At 38.0% G+C, this 21,811-nt stretch overlaps 3 protein-coding genes across 7 annotated transcripts in view; all 3 read right to left on the minus strand.

Moving 5' to 3' along the window:
* LOC136259174 (tripartite motif-containing protein 2-like) overlaps positions 1 to 14,066 on the minus strand; it is a 58,753-nt gene extending 44,687 nt beyond the window's left edge. The window contains exon 1 of the mRNA XM_066052623.1: positions 13,939 to 14,066. The gene's annotated coding sequence lies outside the window, so the exon portion shown is untranslated. The remainder of the gene's footprint in view (positions 1 to 13,938) is intronic.
* Positions 1 to 21,342, minus strand: part of LOC136259180 (rap guanine nucleotide exchange factor 2-like) — a 117,282-nt gene extending 95,940 nt beyond the window's left edge. For 4 of the 5 annotated variants that reach the window (XR_010703234.1, XM_066052639.1, XM_066052636.1 and 1 more), the window contains exons 1-11: positions 21,201 to 21,342; positions 21,059 to 21,135; positions 20,905 to 21,004; positions 20,785 to 20,842; positions 20,636 to 20,716; positions 20,430 to 20,531; positions 19,763 to 19,862; positions 19,656 to 19,704; positions 19,409 to 19,487; positions 19,203 to 19,355; positions 19,073 to 19,147 (exon numbers count right to left, since the gene is read on the minus strand). Coding sequence is in view for 4 of the 5 variants with exons in the window: in XM_066052639.1 (XP_065908711.1) it covers positions 19,073 to 19,147; positions 19,203 to 19,355; positions 19,409 to 19,487; positions 19,656 to 19,704; positions 19,763 to 19,862; positions 20,430 to 20,531; positions 20,636 to 20,713 (636 nt within the window). In the remaining variant the exon portion in view is untranslated. Of the gene's footprint in view, positions 1 to 17,196; positions 17,498 to 18,200; positions 18,270 to 18,321; positions 18,478 to 18,606; positions 18,704 to 18,804; positions 18,937 to 19,072; positions 19,148 to 19,202; positions 19,356 to 19,408; positions 19,488 to 19,655; positions 19,705 to 19,762; positions 19,863 to 20,429; positions 20,532 to 20,635; positions 20,717 to 20,784; positions 20,843 to 20,904; positions 21,005 to 21,058; positions 21,136 to 21,200 lie in introns of those variants that run through there. The other variant, XM_066052638.1, reaches the window with a different exon arrangement.
* LOC136259190 (tripartite motif-containing protein 2-like) lies at positions 11 to 17,063 on the minus strand. Its single transcript, XM_066052673.1, has 2 exons — positions 16,972 to 17,063; positions 11 to 2,567 (listed from the first exon to the last, which is right to left on the minus strand). Exon 2 carries the CDS (start codon positions 2,559 to 2,561, stop codon positions 369 to 371), a length of 2,193 nt encoding a protein of 730 aa, XP_065908745.1. The 5' UTR covers positions 2,562 to 2,567; positions 16,972 to 17,063; the 3' UTR covers positions 11 to 368.
* Positions 21,343 to 21,811: the final 469 nt, after the last annotated feature.

Below are 21,811 nucleotides of genomic sequence, written 5' to 3' on the forward strand. Positions count from 1 at the left end.
CTTTGATACATAGTACATGTACACTAATGATGAAACTGTGAAATTTAAAACATTTTAAATTAATTACATTGCAAACACACATCCAAATATGGTATACAAACAACAATGTGATGTATACAAATCATTACAATATTATGTAGTGTAGTGTTGTACAAGATGGTAACTATAACAACCAGAATAAATTACACATAAAGGTAACCTAGCTACAAAATTGGAATATTATAACTAAACAATAAACAAAAATAAAATGAAATAACTACTAATACAATTATCATCAAAACACAACAGTGTTAGTGTTACACTACTAGTGTATAGTTTACATAGTCACTTCACTTCCTGTAAAATATAAACATATTATTGTTATAAGGTCAGTAGTTGGTAAAGATCTGAATCCTTTTGTTGTTGTGGTCACTAACATAGATGCTACCATTAGGACTAAGAGCTATGCCAACAGGACAACTAAACTGACCATTAGCAGATCCCTCAGATCCAAAGCAATGAATGAAGTTACCAACATGGTCAAAGACAGACACATGATGATTATCACTAACTAAGATGAAGCCATTCACATCAGTGGCAAGACTATATGGACCACTCAACTGACCCCTATTAGATCCTTGTGTACCAAACTTGCCTACATAATGACCATCAAGAGTAAAAGTGACTATGCAGTAATTACCACCATCAGCAACAAGCAACTGATTATTGACATTAACTGCTACATCATAGGGACTACCTAACTGATCAGAACCAAAAGAGATGCAAAACTGACCATTGTACTGGAACACTGATATATGATGGTTACCATTATCAGCAACATATACCCTACCATTATGTGTTGTGATACCTAGTGGAGTGGTTAGTTGACCATCACCTGAACCACGACCTCCAAACTGTAACAAGTAGTTACCATTGACATCAAACTTCTGTACTCTGTAGTTACCACAATCAGCCACATACAAGTGATTGCCATTATCAAATGCAACACCACGAAGAGTGCTGAATTGACTATTATTACTACCACCGCTACCAACCTTCCTAACTAACTTATCCTGACCATCAAATACATACACACAATTGTTGGAACAGTCAGTTACTGCCCATACTCCATTCCTACCAAATGCAACACCCCAGGGATTACCCATGCTACCATTATTATTCACTATCTTGTTAGGCAGGTTAAGTGCCTTGTAATTCCTAACCACAATGCTGTAGGGACTTCCCTTAATTTCTTGACCATTTATGGACACATGTAACTTTGCCTCTCCAACATTCTCACCTACTAAAGAAGCCACATAACTACCATCATTGTTATCCCTCACCTCCCCAACAGTCACATTGCCTGTAAATGATTTTAACTGGACAAATACCTTGTGACCTCCTATGGAACAATGATCTCCATTGCTATCCTTGGTGATGATGGTGACTTCTACCTTTTTACCTACAATGATGGATTGTGGAAGATCAGCTACCTCAGAACTACAGAGGTTTACAACAGCAGAGAAAGAACCAAATTGTGGAAAAGGATCTTTACTTAGTGTAAACTCCATTGAGGCTGATTGTACAGGATGTTTGTTCAGTTTCTTGTACTTCTCAGTTAGTTGCTGCATACCATCAATCACTTGCTTCTTTGCAGACAATGCTTCTTGGTCAGAGCTCTTCTCTAGAGCATCATTCAGTTCCTTCATGCTCACAAGTTCAGCTTGTGTTGAATCCACTTCATCAAGTTGTGTTGTAAGTGCCTTCTCTTTCTGTGACACTGTGTCACGTACTTGTTGCTTCACTTGATCTTTCTGCTTCATCAGCTCTTCAACTAGATAATCATAATGTTGATCAACTTGCTTGTTCACTTCATCACCTTGTTTTCTTATCTTCTTCACCATCTTGTTGATGTTATCATGTACACCAGACAGATCTTGGATCATTCCTTCTATTGGAGTGGTGACCTTCTTTAACTGAGACCGGTGCTTACTAGCCATCTTGTTCACAGTGTCATGACCATGGCCATTGTGATCTTTCATTGTACAATACATACACACCAGTTCATCACATGTCTCACAGTAGTGCTTCAGTTCATAATCATGTTCCTTACAAAGTGGGATCTTCACCTTAGCTTGGATGGCTGGTGTATCTTTGTTTGATCTCAGTTCAGTTAATGGTACAACACCATGGCTTCTTAGTTGCTTGTTGCGTTTGTGGAAGTCATTACAAGTACGGCACAGAAAAGAATTACAGTCAGGACAAAATGACACCACAGGATCATTCTCTTCACAGCTGTCACAATTGACTTTCTCTTCCCCAGCTACTTTCTTCTTCAGAATCAAATCATCAACTAGTCGGTTGATGAAGAAATTGGTAGCAAATTCCTTCACTCCTCCTGCAGGTACCTTAGCTTCCTTCCTGCACTCAGGACAGATGATCTTGGATTGTACCTGCATCTTCTCCAGACATCCTTCACAGTAGGAATGATAACAAGGCAGATACTTGGGGTTGTTGAACAGTTGATAACAAACTGGACAACTTAAATTATTTTGAGCTTTCTTCACCTCCACTGCAGACATTGTTCACTATAATGTGAAGAATAACAAAATATTATACACATGATAACAGTAAACAGATCACATACAGTAGCAACTCAAATGATACAATAATTATTCTGTGGCTTTACTGTATTGTACTGCGTAATTCAGTGTACATGCAGTAATTGTGTACAGATAAGACAAAGTGTATCTATCAAATACAGGTAGCTAAATTACATCAATCACCACAGCATACATTGTAGGCTACAATTAGTATATTCCCCCATGATGGGTCCCATCTTTAAAGGACAGTGTTCAACAAATAGACGGTTCGTAAGTAATAGTTAGAGACCTACCATGAGGACCTTCAAGGATTATAAAAAGTAGGCAAAACTTGCACATAGATTGATTATGGATTGAGTAAAAACATCATCATGTCATCATATCTTGCACAAAATGCAAACCCACAATCACTTTCTACATTTTGTATATCACTGATCTACTCTGCCTCCTGAAGAGGCATAGCAGATCAGTGAGCATTAGCTTGGTGGTGACTCCCTTAACTGGAGATAGGAGGTCTCTAATCATTTTAGAGAACCTCTCCAGAGGTCTCTTAAGGGATTTTATAGACCTCATTATCTCCCTAAGATCAAAGGATTTTATGTATACCACTCTCTAATACAAAACAACACATTGTAGATAAAAACTGGTTTGTTGACCTAGATCAGCATTGTAAGTGGGTCAGTACTGTTGACCCAGTTGACCCACTGACCAGAATAGTAATCTGAATGGGATCCGGATCTGACCCACATGTGACCCGGTTTAATTAAAATTTGGGCTAAAACGAATATACCGAATATTTGAATTCGTGTTTGATTCGAATTCGTTTGTAGCAATTCTTGGAATTCGAAACATCAAAATTACAGTAAAGATGGCGGACACTAGTAGTTATAATGAGGAATCTTTGTCAGTCTCTACAACTGCAACAACATCAGACACTGGACTAGAAATGTACCAACAATCGGATCTGTAATCGCGAGCGTGATCAGATTGGTTGCTGATATATGTCTTCCAAATGGGCACAAATGGTCTGTGAGCCAATTAGTTTGCCAGCATGGCAAATATGAGTAACAGCTATGAAAAGCCTTTTTGCTCACTACAAACAAATACTGAGAAACCCTCTGTATACAATTCCATAAAACGCTAATTTACGAGAAGCCATACGAGTGCGTCTGTAAGTACTGAAATATTTTTACCTAGAACAGTAGCTGTTACACTTTAAGAACAAAACTACACCACAGGAAAGCTATACTGATCTGTGTATAACAGCCATCTTGGTAACTAATCAAAACACAGAGTAATCCAGACAAGGGTGCATGTATTAAAATATTTGTGGTGCCTACTGAATGTATACTATTTTTGTGGTGCCTTCTGGGTTGTGTAATAGAACATAGGTAGTTGTGCAATATAGCAAAGTTACATCACTTCTATTTTCTCAATGTTACAAATCATTAGAATCAATGACGGATCCAGGATGGGGCATTTGCCCCCCCCCCCCCCCCCACCTTGTGGAGGAGCCATACTTCTGATTAAAATACTACTAGAAACTTTATGTCAGGCCATATATCAGCTTATATAACTCATGCAAAGTGCGCATTTTTCATTAACATTTATTACAAATTCACCTGAAACCAAAGTCAAATTAGCTATGAAATTGTCACCATGCACTTTTTTTGCGTGCTAAGTGCCTCTAAAAATAATTATCGTATTGCTGTTGTTTAAGACATTCAGAACCTTTTAAACAGCTTTTAAGACTTCACAATCATCTGCAAAGGCCAAACTGGTAAAAATCAACAGTGAGATACTACTAAGAGGTGTATTATTTGCTGGTTCAAAAATGCAGCAACTAGCTAACAAGAGAATCTGCAGCTGACTCTCCCCAACCACCTACAACTTGGCCTGTTGTGCCCCTCCCCTTGCCAGGTCCTGAATCCGCCCTTGAGAATATACATCATGCAGTAGCTACACCTGTAGCTCTATTTGATTTACACTTTACAGAATATACAATAATTTAATCAGTAGCTATATAATCAGTATCAGCTCTTTTAGATATAGATTAATTGGATATCAATACAACTGAAAAATTCTTATCGGTACACCTCTAGTAGCTACATCATCAGACACTTCTACTTCATTTCAAAAGCTTCCTACTGAGGTTTTAAGATGCCAAATTTTAATGATGTTTTACAACTGAATACAAATAATAAGAAATAACACATATACACTGTATTTCAGTATTACACTAAAATATAGAATATTCGTTTTAGCCCTAATTAAAATAGAGGTGTGCCTCAACAATAGGGATGCGGCGATTATGCCGGCATAATTTCGGGCATAATAGGTATGTGTGGAAATCAGGAATTATGCTAGCATTTTGAGGTGATTATAAAGCTTTAACAGTAGGAAAATCTGCAGATTGCACAATTCCGTTAAAAAAAGATCGAGATACTCTAATAGAGCAGTCAGAAACTCTAATAGAACAGTCACCGACTATTATTTACTCTAATAAAGCAGTCACATTGATGAAATACTCTAATACAGCAACCAGCTAAAGAATTCAAAGCTTAAATATCAACGAAAATGGTATGATACAGCAATAAACTGGCATTATCAACCAATTATGGTGGCATAATTTTGGGAATAATGGGTAATTCTCAAAAGCATAATAGGTGATTTTTTGAGCACTGCTCAAAAGCATAATGCTCAATTTTTGGAGCACAATAGCCTCATGCCTACTCAACAACTAGATTAAAAGTCCACAAGTCCCAAGCTCCATTAGTTAGCCCTACATTTTTTACACTATAGAAAGGATCGTCTGCAAGAAGCAAGTAGCTACATACAAGTAGAGCTGGGCGATATCACAACTTCCTACCAACGATATATCACCACCTGAAACATCATGATATTACTAAATATCACGATATCCATACTTAAGTGGTGTAGCAAAAATATATTTTCCAAGAAATACATACCAGCACTAATTTTCTTGGATATAATTTGGCTAGCACTTCCTTCAAAGAATTGCATAAATATGTGTAAATATGCAGAATTACACTAAAAACAGAGAATTACTGAAATATGATATGACAATATTGCAATTTGAAGATGATATCAGAAGTAAATATCCCTATATAGGATAATATTGTGATATTGCCCAGCACTACATACGAGGCTATGTATTATCAAGTGGGTGTGGCTACACGTAAGTCTACATGCAGCTACAGCAATCCAGAATAGTTACCTATAATTAGCAACACGGATCCCGAAAGTGCATGTAATGCTATGCATACTTACAGAGAACAGCTAATACAATTCTGATAAGTGGGCGTGGCTCTACATATCCTGCACAGACAGTAAAACATATTCCTGAATGGTGGGCATGGCTCCACGTAACTTTCTTGAGCATTTATAACTGCATTTATATTGAATACAATCAAGCTTGTTAACTTATAGTCACATGTGATCTCATCTAGGTGAAACCCAGGAATTCAGTGAAGTACGTGGATAAGATCCACTTCATCCGGGCAAAATGTGACCCAAATGATCCAGCCCACTTACAATGCTGACCCAGATATTATTCACTGACCCCTAATGGCAATCAGTGTATGACTTGGAATGATCAATTCATTGCAATTAAATTAACAGTACAAGCCTTAGTAGATGTCTTGCTATTTTAGATGCAGTTATAGTATCACTGAAGTTTTAGCTAAGACAATAGGTTAAGGCTAGAGACATAGCTACAGGCAAACAAAAGTGGAAAGCTTCCTTTAATGGTTGAAGTACCTGTAGAAATGACTTTATTGAAAATAATTGCATAACAATTAAAAATTTTTTTGTGTTCCTCACCACTGTCAGGAACACAGCTGAAAATTACACAATCTACACTGTAACTGTGTTTTGAAAAAAAAAAAATGAGCGGAAATAGACTAGTGCATATGAGAGTAAATAGTTGTTTGTGGTTCTGTACAATATGCTCATGAGTATTCACAACAGTCTGGCGCTGCCTGCCCCTTTACCAAAAAGTAAGAGTTCGGTGAATTACAAGATACTAATTTCTACTGCTCGGATTCAGTGGTAGCTAATTAATGCGTGTCAATGATGTTCACACACATATCACCTTGGTAACACAATGTTTTTGCTCAAATTGAAGGGCAATCAACTGACGTATCCAGCAGTTACATACACTGTCTAATTGAATTCATTCTGAAATTATATGGTATCTGTATTTCACCACACCCTTACTTTTTACAAAAGGGCAGGCGACTCCAGACTATATTCACAAGTCAGATTATTTCCCAGTAGCCACTTGATTCACACTAATGATATTGGATTAGGATGTACATGTAACTTGCCAAGATATACAGTTGTAGGTACATAATTTTCACCATAGGTACTGTGTGATATGATGTGTTTTGTGCTAAAATGTGACTGGATTTGCAAAAAGTACCTTTTTCACAAACAAAATTTGATCCAATTTTTTGAACTTTGAAATTTCGTAACTTTTGTATCTTTGCATATAATTCCCTGAAATTTTCCATGCATGTAGCTAAAGTATCTGGCTACATTTTGAAACTAAGAGCAAGTTAATCAGTTACATATAAGGAGTCAAGTGTTACATAATTTTGTTTGCTGGCATGTAAAATGTGTGGAAAAGGTACCTTTTCGCAAATCCGGTCACAAACGATTCAACCTTTTTCAGTGGTATTAATAACGAGGAGGTATTGAGAGTGGGGGTGAGGAGACAATTCTACATGACTTCAAACAGACTTGTCCTATATCCTTCATTTGTCATTTAGATGTCAAAGGATCATAGACATGAGGATAATGTGATTAAAACCTGTGATCCTCAAAACTTTGTTGCTATTCTCACCCTCCACACACACACGCACGCACGCACGCACGCACGCACGCACGCACGCACGCACGCACGCACGCACGCACGCACGCACGCACGCACGCACACACACACACACACACACATGCACTCCTCCTCTCCACTACCATAAAGGTCACATGGTCTTCATGAAGAACAGTGACGAAGAAGCTCAAGACATCGACTTGTCAGCTTTGCACTTGTAAACAGTTAGTCAGTTAGTCCTACTTTGCTAAGGAACCAACAGTGACACAACAAACACTGGATAGCCCCTTGTATACTCTCAACTGGGAATACGTACCTTCACCAATGCAATCCAGTTCCTTGTAGTACACAGTAAAGACTTGTCAATAGCTACTACAGCATAGTCACAGAGGAGGTAGAACATGCATTGTAAGTGCTGCTGCTATATTACTATTTGGTATTTCATGTGAGTCTGCAGTATAAAACCCTCAAACTATGCTTGTATATTCATTTAAATGCTTAAAAGATATTTTGTTTCACAAGACTTTACTGGCAATAATCATTATTTTGTTAGGGGCACTAACAAATCAACATAGATTTCTTTGAAGCTTATGTTAAATGATAACTAAACATCTACTGAGACCTACAAACCACGTTTTATATTTGTACTACATACAGTTATTGAAATTCACATGAAATACTAACATGCAATTACAGAAAGTAGCATACAGTCCTACCTCCTATGGCATACTCAGATTGCTGTTACATAGATCCCCAACTTCAAGATGACCAATCATTATTATACCAGCACTGACTCTTCTCTCTAGAGGGCTACTACCGATGCAATGGTGGCAACAGCTGATACAGTATGAATGCCATCCCCAAACAACAACAACCACCACCCATGTCAACATAAACTACTAGACCCCAGAAGGAAGACAGTCCACAAAGTTAAAGCACTTGTGTGAGTGAAGATCAAACAAATAAGATTGCTATTATTTCCATAATGGAAAATACAACATTTTTGATCACGTGTGTATCATTTTAAATCGTCAGAAGTAGCCAAAAAGATATAATTTGTTTGTTTTACTACCACACCTGAACTATATAAATTCTTACCGATTACAAATGGAAAAGCTGCCATCAAAGATTACCTTCAACAGAAGTGGAGTTCTTTGATTTTACAATGGATAGTTGGAGCAGTCAAGCCAATGATGCTTACTTATCACTTACCTGTCATTTTATTACCAGCAGATGGAATATGGTTACCTGTGTTCTGGCAACATCTCCATTCCCTGAGCACCATACAGCAGACAACATTGTCGAGAAAGTGCAGCAGGTGATGGCAGATTACGATTTGAAGAAGAAACGTCTGCTATCAGTGGTACATGACCAGTGCTCAAACATGGAGTTGGCTGGTGACAAAATGCATGAAGAGACTGGTAATTGACAGAGCTACAGTTGTGCTGTACATCAGTTGTAACTTTGTATTGAGGAAGGCTTGAGTCTCACTGCCATTTCACAAACTTTAGGTGAAGCAAAAAAGCTAGTAACTCACTTTCGGCACAGTGCTCTTGCCACTGCTGAACTCAGAAGATGACAAGAAGCAAAGTCTGTTGAACCAAAGAAGTTGCAGCAGGCCTGCATTACTACATAGAATAGTACACTGTACATGATACAGAGTATACTGCACAACAGGTGGCCTCTGACTGCAGTGCTTGATGACGAGAGTGTGACATAACGTCAGTATCGATACGTAGAGTTGTCACCAGCACATTGGGTCATTTTGGAGGATTTGTCAAAGGTGTTGGAGCATCTAGAGGTTGCTACAGTGTTTCTTAGTGAAGAAAATAATGTGTCAATTTCTGGTATGTTGCCAACTGTACATGGGCTGATTATGAAGTTGGAAGTCAATGATGATGATTCCTCCTGCATTAAGGAGTTCAAAACAAAGGTTTCTATTGCTTTACGACGAAGATGAGGGCTTGACTATTTAAACCCTACTGAAATACTAGTGTTAGCAAGTTCTAGTGATCCAAGATTCCGTAACTTGAAGTTTTTGGATGACAAGCTGAAGGGTGATGTTAAGCTTGAGATTACAAGGCTGATGAAAGAATGGGTGGAGTCAGCAGACTCAGTACACGTTGTGCCAGTTCAGTTGCCATGCAAGAAGACTAAAACTGCACTTGGAATCCTTCTTGGTGAAGAAAATGATGATCCTCATCATGATTGTGAAGATGAAGTCAGCCAGTATTTTGCTGAGAAAGTGGTTCCCAGGAATACAAATCCCTTGCAATGGTGAAAGATGATTGAACTTAGATTCAAGCACTTGTCTAGAGTGGCCAGGTCTATTTTATGTGTGCCAGCTACATCAACAGCAAGTGAAAGGCTGTTTTCAACAGCTGGGCTTACAGTGACCAATCTACGAAGCTGTCTTAAACCTGAAAATGTAGATGCATTTGTTTCTCTAAATAAAAATTTCCGACTGTTGGCTGACTTGTTACCAAACTCTTGACTCACTTATGTACAGTTGTACTTCCTTACCTTTTTAAGATATGGACTTTCTGTAGTCTTGATTGTGACTTGAAGTAACTATATAAGAGGTGTCTACTTGTACATGCATGTTTTATCATTTTATCACTTATTGTCAAAATATTTACAATAACTATCACAATAAATTATAGTACTGTATAATACAAAAATTATGACATGTGTGATGGGTGTTTGGTAAAATTTAACATTTTAACATTTGTTAAGGATTTTGAGAGAATGTTTGAATGTTTAAAATCAACATTTGTTCATGCCCTAGTACATGTACTAGTACCGTACAGAGGGAAACTTTGGAGGAGGAAAAGTTTGGCGAATCAAGCAAAATATCAGTTGGCAAATAAAATTTGGCGAATTGTTAGCAAAGGGCACACCCTATATTTAATTAATTAGATTACTAATTGCTGTGTCTGAAGCGAGAACTAGGAGTGCCATACATCTTCGGTGCCTGGAGTCAGTTATCAACTAAAAGGTAATACTATATTATAGATAGTAGATCTACACCCTCTGGAATAGTGAATGTTGTACTTAATATGGTAGGACTCGCTACTTGTCATGCCCGTTTCGAGGTGAGGTTTGAGGATACCACGTGTACTGTAGCTAGCTACCTAGTGAGGTAGTCGAGGCAGGCTTGGCTCTAGTGTGATGCCTGGCCTAGTAGCCCTTGGTTGAGTAGAAAATTGACTAGTTCAAGGTTAGGTTTGCTATTTTCTTCACCAGCAAAATATTTGGATGGGGAAAATTTGGCAAATTCATGGTCATTCGCCAAATTTTAACGGCACCAAAGTTTCCCTCCATACGGTACTCTTCACTGCACTGATGTTTGCATTGTTTGAATCACCATGACAGCGTAGACTCAAGTGATTAGCGTAAACTCAGCCTCCTGCAGGAATGATCAAAGCCTACGTTAATGTTCAGGGCTGTCAAGTTGAACAATACAGAATAAGTGAAATTCTTCCAAACGTGACGAAACCGCAGCATGCAATCAACTTCATAACTAGCAGCGTAGGATTCCATGTCATTATACCGGCATGGTTTCTCTGTGTTGGTTATAGCAAAACTGTTTCGCCAATACATTTATACTGTACTGTGGTTATATAGCTATTCTTTAACTGGATACAGCTACATGTGGGTATATTACAGAATAATATGCATGGTTAAACTTTGTGCGTGTTACTAATCCTGCTTAGATAACTGTACTTTCTGGCTGGTCTCATGTGCACCAGCATAACCCCGTTCACTGAGAACTGCATATAATCTTTGTACCCGGTATTTATATTTATATACAAGAACATCGGAACTGGGTTGGGGTGGGGGAGGGGAGTAGGGGGCCATGGCCCTCACACTATTTTCAAAAGCATGTTTTGGTCCCCCCACTTTTTGGGCCAACTAGCCAATCAGCCAAAGCTATGTATACACATACAAAGAAATACCTCCATACAGGAAGCCATACAACCATCACACAAAAGCACTCTCTGGGGTGTGGCATCACCAGTCCACCACAACTGTCAAGCCATTCATTGTACTGTATAAAATACAAAACCTGTAATTTTATTTCTGTCATGCTTGCATGTGATATCTGTTGTTCAAATATTTCCTGGATCCAATGCAGTGAGAAGTTTACATAGTAGAAAGAGCGCCACATACATGGCTTTATATGATATTTAACTCAAATTGATAGGGTGGTAACAGATCTAACAGGGCAGTCTCACAAGTGTATGGGAGTTACTGACTACCAACGAATAAACCAGAATTAGGTGAAGTTGATTTATCAAGTAGTCTAGACTCTTAAGAAGAAAGTAGTCTAAAGAGAAATATACAAGATACTGAAAATAAAAGTGGCTAAACGTGAAGGCAGTGTGGTATTCACGTGATCTAAACTCAGTTTGGAACACCTGCTAGAGCAGGCATCCTAGCTTGTACTTCCTTAAAGGTAACAGTGTTTCACTTTGTGGGTAAAAACTATTAATGTTGTAATCTTTGTAGTGTAAAGTATGTAAAGGTAGCATAAAGAGAAGATTTTCACATGATCATGATTTCTCACGTGATATATACATACATCAAGCACATGCAGTAGGTGTAGAGGAGCATAACAGCCATTAGCAGGACAGCTATGTAGATATAGCTATGCAGTATAGGTGTAGAGTTATTAGCTAGTGATAACACACTCCACAACACCTTTATATAAATGCACATATGAACTGATTACAGGAGCTGTATCAATGGAACCTTGGGTGTCTGGTTATGGCTATCTTTGTCCCCCCCCCCTCCCCCACTCTGAAAATTGTTCCTATGCCTTTGTTCATATACAAGTATAGAACGAATTTTAAGTCGGATTAAGGATTAAAGAAAAACAGTATAGCGAAACAAGGGAATAGCTAAACAGTGGTGAACAAGGAAGGTTGCCTATACCTGTTATAAAGACTGAAGTTTAGGGATTTAATATCCACTAGTATATCTGCAGGTATAGGTAGCCTTCCTTGTTTTGCAACTTTTTTCTATGATCCCTAATCTTCTTAATTTTTCATTCTACTTGTGTACTTTTTAAATGACATTATTATGACAAACAAATCTGCACATACTGCTATAAAAGACAGAATGGTGCCAGTCATGCCATAAAAGTAATTTTATGCCGTCAGAATACACGCCCCAACATTCAGTTACATAATGGAAAGGAAGGTGGCCACTACACTTTGTTTTCTGCTATGCTCCACCCATTGGTCACTGTAAAGCACTAATAATAAATACTTTAAGTTTAAGGAAGAAAATCCATCCCTCCTGGAAGAAGACTGAGTGTGGCCCCGACTAGACATTGGGTGACCTGCAGTTCGAATCCTGGGACTGGAGGGATTTTTTCCCTTACTTTGGCCCCTTTTCTGTTACACCTTATTCAGTCAGTAAGTCAAGTCACTAGGTCTAAGTCCTTGTAGGTTAGGTAATCCTAAGGCTGGAGCACATGTTGCTGTTAGACCTTCAGTGCTGGTCACTGTAAAGCACTAATAATAATAATTACACAGCATTACAAATAAAGAATAGTACAGACACAATCAATCCAGTTGCTACAGAATATATGGGTGATAAGAATAATAGCCAACAACAGGGAAACCACATCGCAAAATTGACACCTTATGTTGTCAGCAAAAAGAATTGGAACACAAAGGAGAACAAAGGCCAGTCCATGATGCATGTTTTGTATGTACTGTGGTTGGCGAAAAGGGGGGAAGGGACATCAAACAGTAAAGCCTGTAGCCTTATCCATTGTTGATCTTGGAGGCATCAGTTAGTCATGATCAGCAAAAAAATTCTGCAAGTAGAATTTTTAAAGTTCCATAGAAACTTTCTTGGAGGGGTTTGGGGTTGCTCTGAAGACATTTTTGAATTAATGCTGCCAAGTTGTCATGAAGGGAAATTGAGGCTGGCTTTAGGGTGATAATTTTGGCTGGAAAATCCCAGCACTTCATATATTGTATTGTATGCTACATCAATAGACTTTTCAATGCAGATTCAATTCTGTCTGTAATCTTAACACATCATTTCACCATCCCATCCCATCTCCGAGTATGACTGCCAGATCACATGCAACTAATCTTGACTTTAGAAAGCAGATTTTGAGGTCATGCACCCACAATTAAACTATGAAGTATCCTGTATAATAACTTTTGGTTCTGTTCCTGCTCAGCTACTTCGTGCTACATGGTGGTAACATCTATTTTTTATGGGTACAGATTACATGAGACTGTTGCCTTTATTCTACCTTATGATTTTATTGCTTGTACAAAGTAGAGGCAAAGGAAAGTAGATAAGATGGGGAAGCTAGGTATATAAAAGCCGGAACGGAACAGAACAAATTAGGACGTGCATCAATTTTAAAATCATTTTGACAAGTTTATACACCTTCCCCAACCATTGCAATATTACCCTGGACTTGCTTGCAGCTGCATTCGAAACTTTTTACACTGAATTTCTATTTAATACCTATTAAATGCCCATCATTCTGCATGCTTTCTTTGGCGAATTCTTCCATTGAAGGACAATCATGGGGTAGAATTACTTTAGTTGTACCAGCAGGTAAAACATCATAATGTTTGTGTTGTAATCTTCGCTATTTCTACCTACAGACATAAGAAGCTGTCTACGTGTAGTTTCTATTTAACATCCACCACACAAATATTTATTATGAGTCTACACCTTAGCTTACGCTGCAAAAGGCTATCTTCAAGTCTCCTAATGTACAGTTCTTCACAATAAACATATTACTCTGTGCAAAAGCAAACCAATAAGCTAAAATAATAGCAAGTTCAGAAAACCAGCCTAATTATTATAAAAAGCTTGGATACACGCTATCATTGGAATAGCCATTGTGCAATGGCTGAAAATGTTTTACAACTTGTTGAAAAGCAATATTAAAGTAGGCGCATGTCCTAATTGGTTCTGTTCCAGTTTTTATACCTTCCCGAAAAGATGGGGGGGGAGGATATTTTAGCTGACACTTGTGTGGAAGCTGGAGGCTGGCTCATGGTTGCAGTGAATAAACAATACAATGCGCGAAACACACTCAGTGGCATGCTCATTTTTTAGGGGATGGGGCATGGCACCCCCCCCTCCCCAGGAAAAGTTTTAAAGTCTTGAAAAAAGTAGTGATGGCCAGCTGGCCGGGCAATACCAGGATTATCAGAACGATATGATATCAATATGATATTGACTAAAGTTGGTCGAAATTGATACTTTTCAATACAATATTGTAACATGAATTTGCATGAGTAAATAGCTAGTTTTCTTACATAATTTAGCTATATGGCTATACACAATGGGGATTTTTCAGCCCACATACTGAGTGATTTAAAAGTTGCTGAAGGTAATGGAAAGCTACAATTAACTATTAATAAGCTCAAATACATGTTTTAAAGTTAATTCAGATGACGTGATATATCGTATCGAAATATCACAATCTAAAAGATATATCGATACTTTTCGATATTGGCAAAAATCAAATGATACAATTTAATATCGTTATATCACCCAACACTAAAAAATACTGTAAGTGCTGGCGAGATTGAATCTGGTGACACTTTTTGCAAAAGCAGTCAATTAAAATCTTTCAGGTACAACATAGTCTCGTGTAACCAGACCCTTTTCTTTCTTTTGTGTGGGGGTGGGGAAAGAAAAGGATCTGGTGAACATAGTTTAGCATCGTCATTGGCCTATCCAGAGATTGTGGGATTCTAATGCACAGCTTCCGGATTGTTTGTGGGTGCAAATGACGTGTTTTGCTAATCTTTGCATCATTTTGCATCCTGTTGCCATAGATATAAAGCAGTAGCTATGGTAATAGAATGCAAATGATGCAAAGATCAGCAGATCACGCCATAGATATACAGACAAGTACCCGGGATTTGAATTATCCGGTTTTTCGTGCCGTATCATTGTTACTGGAAGTAGCAACATCTTCGAATTTATCACATAGAAGACTAGTTCTACTCTTTAGACTACTTCTTAAAACATTAATAATTAGTTGCCGTGCGCTATATGTCTGATTCCTTTCTTAATGGTGGCTATGTATCGGCAGCCGCATCGAGAGACACACCTACAAGCCAGGCCCTACCACTAATTTACCACCCTCTTTTGCGAGGAAGGTTTACCAACAACTAAACAAACACTCTCACTTATTGACATTTTACAGAAACGTATTGTGAATGGCGTATTTCACTATTCCACCTTTTCAAAAGGGGTAACAATGATCTGGCAAAGGTGTTTGCATTGAAGTCAATGGACTCACGTGAAAATACTCAATCCTTGGTACTAGTATATCTATGATCATGCCTTATATCTATGGCAGCAGAATGCAAATGACACAATGATTAGCAAAACACATCATTTGCACCCACAAACAATTCAGAAGCTGCACAGTTGATCTCGGGATGATGTTCACCAGACCATTTTCTTTCCCCGCCCCCATACAAAAGAAAGAAAAGGGTCTGACTATGCGGCAAGACTAGGTACAACATATGCACGAATCCTTCCACTACATGCTGCCAGTTTAGAAACCACGACATTTAATCACATGTAACGTCACACAATGCAATTATTGGCAGAGCTCTGTCCCTCTCATCTAAAAGTTTGGGGGCACTAGCTCCCACCTTCCGCCTCCCCTACCAAGCTGGAGTGAATTGAGTGAGATTGATGACTGCGTGTGTGCAAGTGAGAGAAAGGCTGAATGCACGTGACCACGTCTCACACGAGTTACAATTATGATACTAATACAGTTCTACTGATCAGTTCAATGAGTAAGGTAAATGCAGGTAGCTAATTCCAGACACCTAGATCGTTCTCAACAACAGCAGAATCCCTGGGCCTATAATTTGTTATACTAATGCAGTGTCCTGTGGCCTATTTACAAACCAAAATTGAAGCGAATCCGTTATTCCATCGGGAAGTTTGACACGAATTTGTAGCCTAACCATGGGTATTTTTGTTCAAACTTTGCCTCGGAAAATGTTACACAGCCCAAGCTCATATTTTCGATTTTCAAAGGTTTAGCTATAAGAAGATCGTACCCTAGGGTAATTGCATAACAAATATCATAACGGAATTCATGCAGCACAGGCGGAGTGGCAGTGGATTTTTCAATATTCGCGAATTACCGACATAAACTGACTTTTAAAAATACGCACTGCTGCTTCCTCCAAGTTGGCTTCCTCCCAAAGGGTATGACCTTTCTACTTGATATATAAGCTGCAGGTGAGTGGTACTTTAGTCTCTATAATTTTAAAAGGAGTGGTAACCTGTAGAAGGCCCTACTTGATTGCTACTCGAAGTGTCCATAATGAACCGCATGTTGCATTTTTACACGCTGTTAAACTTTAGCTCATAACTCCTCAGCAGTTGATTATATCAAAACGAAATTTGTACTGCAGATGCACCATAAGATAGGCTTTAAAACGATTTTATCAAAGAGTGTCTGGAAATACCATCATTTACCTTACCAAATATACACACTTATACAATTACCTGATGCGCACTTCAAGGAGTAAAAAATCAAGTAGTCTACAGCTTCTCTTGATCTGTTCAATTCACTGCTACAACTTGACGTTCACGCCCAACTAAAGTTGCTCGTTAATCACGTGCACAGCTTTATCACGCGAGGTACTGTGACACTTGACAGCCGTAGGTACACTGATAATGAGTAGCTAGCTGTGCATCTCTGCCCTTCACAGCCTTGTGGTAGAAGATTATTATAAACATCAATAATCATTATTAAAAAAGGAGACAAAACAAAACACTACAAGAACACACTTTACAACCACGAAATGAATGTGTGTGTGTGTTTTACATGTTGTTTATACAGGACATACATACAAAATACATTATATTACAATATTATAATAGTGCTAACATATCTTCTTCTCTATACAATAACAACTATAAGGACACTCTGACAATAAAATAGTATATTAATATGTACAAATGACATGTTCGATGGTTTGTGATTGCATTCAAAAAAGTCTGTGGGATCATAATGGTGCCCAAATTTTAGCTGTAAAGAAAAGAGAAATCAAAATTCACAATAATGCTATATGTGATAGTCAAAATGGTGCCAGTATATGTGATAGTTATATATTCTGTTACTAGGGTGACATCATTGTTACTATGAGGTGAAGCTGAGGACAAGTGTAATAACAATGAGGATGACAACTAACTTATTGTACAATACTCTACCTAGTTATCACACAGCGCTCCACTCTGACACACTCTCACACAATGGGATTTAATACATGTTAGAGAACATTATTATGGCTAACTAGCTGTTTACCAACAACTATAGACAGACAGACAGATTTCCCAGCAGGATGCTTATTGACTAGAGATCATAAGTTGACACTTATGATCCCTAATCCATATTAAGTGTCATGTGGAAAACTTGTCTGGTTAGACCAGCCTACTCCTCACTAACAATTGAGCAAAATGTTGTTACTCTATCAACTAGCCTCATTTTTTTTTCTTTGTTAGTGAATTCTGTTACATGGTGACTTGATGTGTACTATTCAACTTTCTGCTACAGTTGTTGTTAGTTTTCTCTTTAGCTCCCAACTCAACTTGGGTGTGATCTCAAGCTTAATATAGTACTCAGCCTCTATTCACTGTTACTAAGCCACACTACTCCTAAACTAGCTACATATATGGGACATCAGTATACTATACAAGCACACACTGCTGGTATACTATAAGAATTAACTTACGAGAAGCTGCTCTTTTGCTAGAGGGTTTGTTGCCTCCATTTATTAGTGATACTAACTTGGAGCTGCGACCTATGAAATGTTAAAGATGAAATACATACGTACTGTAAGTGCATTTACATACCTAGAGTACTGGTCTTTTTTGGTGACGGTGGAGGTGAGTCTGAAGACACTGATCCCTGTTTGGGAGACATAGGTATACTGCTGGGTATGGAGCCTTGCCATGATGTTCTGTGACTACGATTTGCCGATGGACTCTCTGGTTTCTTGTGTGTGTGAACTAAAAACAATATCAACAAACTAAAGTACCTATGGACCCAGTTAGGCATTACACTGCTATACTCACTAAGTAACCATAGCATTTACGCAACAGTTAAACTCAGTGTGCATTAATTAGAATTTAACAAACCTGTCATTAAAATCTTAAACAACACATCAAGGTGACCATCATCAGTTATTACGTAAGGTTGCTCCACGTAGGCTTTTACTCTTTTTCTCATTTGATGCTGTGAATATGTAAAAGTTGGCATAATCATAGTTGTGTTAGTAAAACGGAATAAAATTATTACCTCAAAGGCTATACAATAAATCTTAACAACTTGCTAACCTGAGTATAAACTCTCTTAAGATTATTGACAGTTGCTTGATAAGCTGTAGGACTCAACTTTATTCTCAATGAACCGTGTAATGACTTGGGTGGGGTACCCAGATGTACCATCACAGCTTCTACCGGTGGAGGCTGTTGGGAAGAACACAAGTGTACTATCAATGTACTTAATGTTAATGAAGTGGTGAACTGTATTTGCTATGTGTGTACGTAGTACACTGGTGAAATACTCTTAATAGAACAGTCACCAGTTACTTGGTTCTCTTACCATCATTGGCTTCATACAGTATAGTTTGCAGCTCTTCACTTCTCGAGCTATCATTCTCAACTTCTCAAAGTTTACCTAAAGACAATTTATGCAAAGTAAAAGTTTCCATGTTAATTATTAAATTACATACCACGTTCTCAACCATTGAGTCATTCCCCAGATAGATGAATGTGAGATCCTTCTTGCCCACTGGGAAATATGGTATTAATGGTCGATCTGATACATTGAGAAGATTACGGTATTTTACAAAATTTCTTGTGGGGTCCATGAATAATTCTAAATCCTAAGAAATCACAAATTAATTACCATATCACACATACAAATTTCACAACATACTTTTTTCATTTTACGATATTTTCCAGCAACTTTTTCCCATGTTGGTTTTAATCTTTGTACAAGTGAATGACTTAGACCACTAAAGGATTAGTACATAGACAAGATGGATGTAGTACATGTACACACACACACACACACACACACACACACACACACACACACACACACACACACACACACACACACACACACACACACACACACACACACACACACACACGCACACACACACTCTCACTATACTCACCTTAGTATGGCAAACATTGCATTGTAATTTCTCAAATCCTTCAAGTATTCTACAAAACAAATGACATTGATAATCAACATACAGTGTGAGTGAAGTCAGTCACTGACTTGCTATCTTGATCATGTGTCTTATAATTTCTGCTCTTCTTGTTGAGCTCTGCTCTTGTAGTATTGTAGTGACGGTCCAGTACAAGTGATAGTTGGTCATCTGTCAAACAACATCATGTGTCATATGCATATACGTGTGTGTGTGTGTGTGTGTGTGTGTGTGTGTGTGTGTGTGTGTGTGTGTGTGTGTGTGTGTGTGTGTGTGTGTGTGTGTGTGTGTGTGTGTGTGTGTGTGTGTGTGTGCATCCGTAAGTGTGTGCATCCATAAGTGTGTGTAACCGTTAGTACATGGGTACAAGATGTGACAACAGCTTGCATAATTGACTACTACTGTATACTGCTACACATCAGTGAAAATCAAGGGTGATCTAAGAAAATATCTGATACATAATAATGAACAGCAAATACTGTAGGTGTCGAGGTGGAAGCCCTACTTGGTTTCTTGTTTGCATCCTAACAGTAAAGATAACAAACCTTCAGCATTTGTGCTGTAAAGCATTAATAAATAACTTTTAATTCACAATTTTGTTATTGATTTCAACAGTTTGCAACATCACTCGTGTCATCAATATGATACAGTTTGAAAAACACAAGGCAACACCTTCCAGCATATACTGTAAGGATGCATAGTATATGTGCAGTGCATATTAATACATAACAAACATACTTCTTCAAACTTTGAAATATTGACATGTAAGTGTGGTCCGTGTCTACTCCACAGATCATCAAGGTATTCCGTTGCATCAATATCACAGAACACCAGAGAGTCCTACGTGGATAACAACACAATCAACACATCACAACATTACTACTTATCACTGTGCAATTTTAATTATGGACACACCAAACACACATTAGGTACATCATGCTTACTATTCTAGTGAACTCTTGTGCGATGACTTGTGGATCTAACTTGAGTATTTGTTTATGTATTTTGCTCTCTTTGATCATTTCCTGAAGTAAGGAACAAATAATAATAATACGTAACAACTGCTTATCTCTAAGGCATGTCTTGCTCTCACCTGTTGAACTTCTTCTTGTATCAGAGTTGCCAATGTGTCTCTTTTCTTTAGATAATAACTGTGAACACAAAGTGTGAGAATTGTGTGTTTAAAAATACTGAGGGAGTAAATATTTAATACCTGCTATTTAATCCAATGAAGTTATGCAGGTCAGCCAGGTGTTCGAGTAGTACTGAGTTACGGACTGCCGGCCACCATTACCAAAGTGATACAATAATTCCTGTACAGAATAAATGGCACATACAATGACTATGACTTAGATATCACAACACACTGTCTGACATTTTGGCTAAGGTCATCTGGAAAAAACTCTCGGACAGCTCTTTCTATGACCTCACCAACTGTAGTTTTCTAAAGTTGACACATAAATACAGTAGTAAATATAAGAGCACTCTAATGTCTACATCCATACTCACTTGAGAGACACTTATAAACTTGTAGGAGTGATCCAGTGTATACAACTTGATGACAGCATCCACAAAAGTGCCATTTTTTACCAGAAGTGTTCGTATTTATAACTGTGAGTGGCTCATTTAAATCAATGTTGTTTAGATTTCCAACAGATGAAGATTGTTTTATCTAAAAACCACAATTATAGATTCACAAAAAGCTTGAGTACTAGACTGCAATCAATTGTTTAAAGTTACATACAAAACTCAGAAGATTCACAGAAACAATTCTCTACCTCTCCATCTGTCATGTCCATTCCATAGGCTGCTATGTCATCTACAGAAGCTCGTTTTGCTAGAGGAGCTTTCCGTTTACCTGAACCACTACGTCTTTCTACGCTTGTTGTATGCATGGATGATGCACTGCGTGGCCGAGGAGGATGTAGATCTGTTTCTTCTGGATCATAAGTGCTTTGCCTACAAGTAAAAGAAGAAGCATATATGTCCATATATCCGTATGTATGTAAAATGTGTGTCTGCATGCATGCTTACCGTTTTATTGCTTTATTTACTTCTTTAGTAACTTTGTGACTTATACTATGAAGAATTTTCACTGGATCTTTGAGCTTAATTCTTGG

This window comes from Dysidea avara, chromosome 6, assembly GCF_963678975.1.
Source record: "Dysidea avara chromosome 6, odDysAvar1.4, whole genome shotgun sequence".
Lineage (NCBI taxonomy): Eukaryota > Metazoa > Porifera > Demospongiae > Dictyoceratida > Dysideidae > Dysidea > Dysidea avara.

Coding starts and splice junctions, on each gene's coding strand:
- LOC136259190 (XM_066052673.1), bottom strand. CDS start 2,561: ATGTCTGCAGTGGAGGTGAAGAAAGCTCAAAATAATTTAAGTTGTCCA.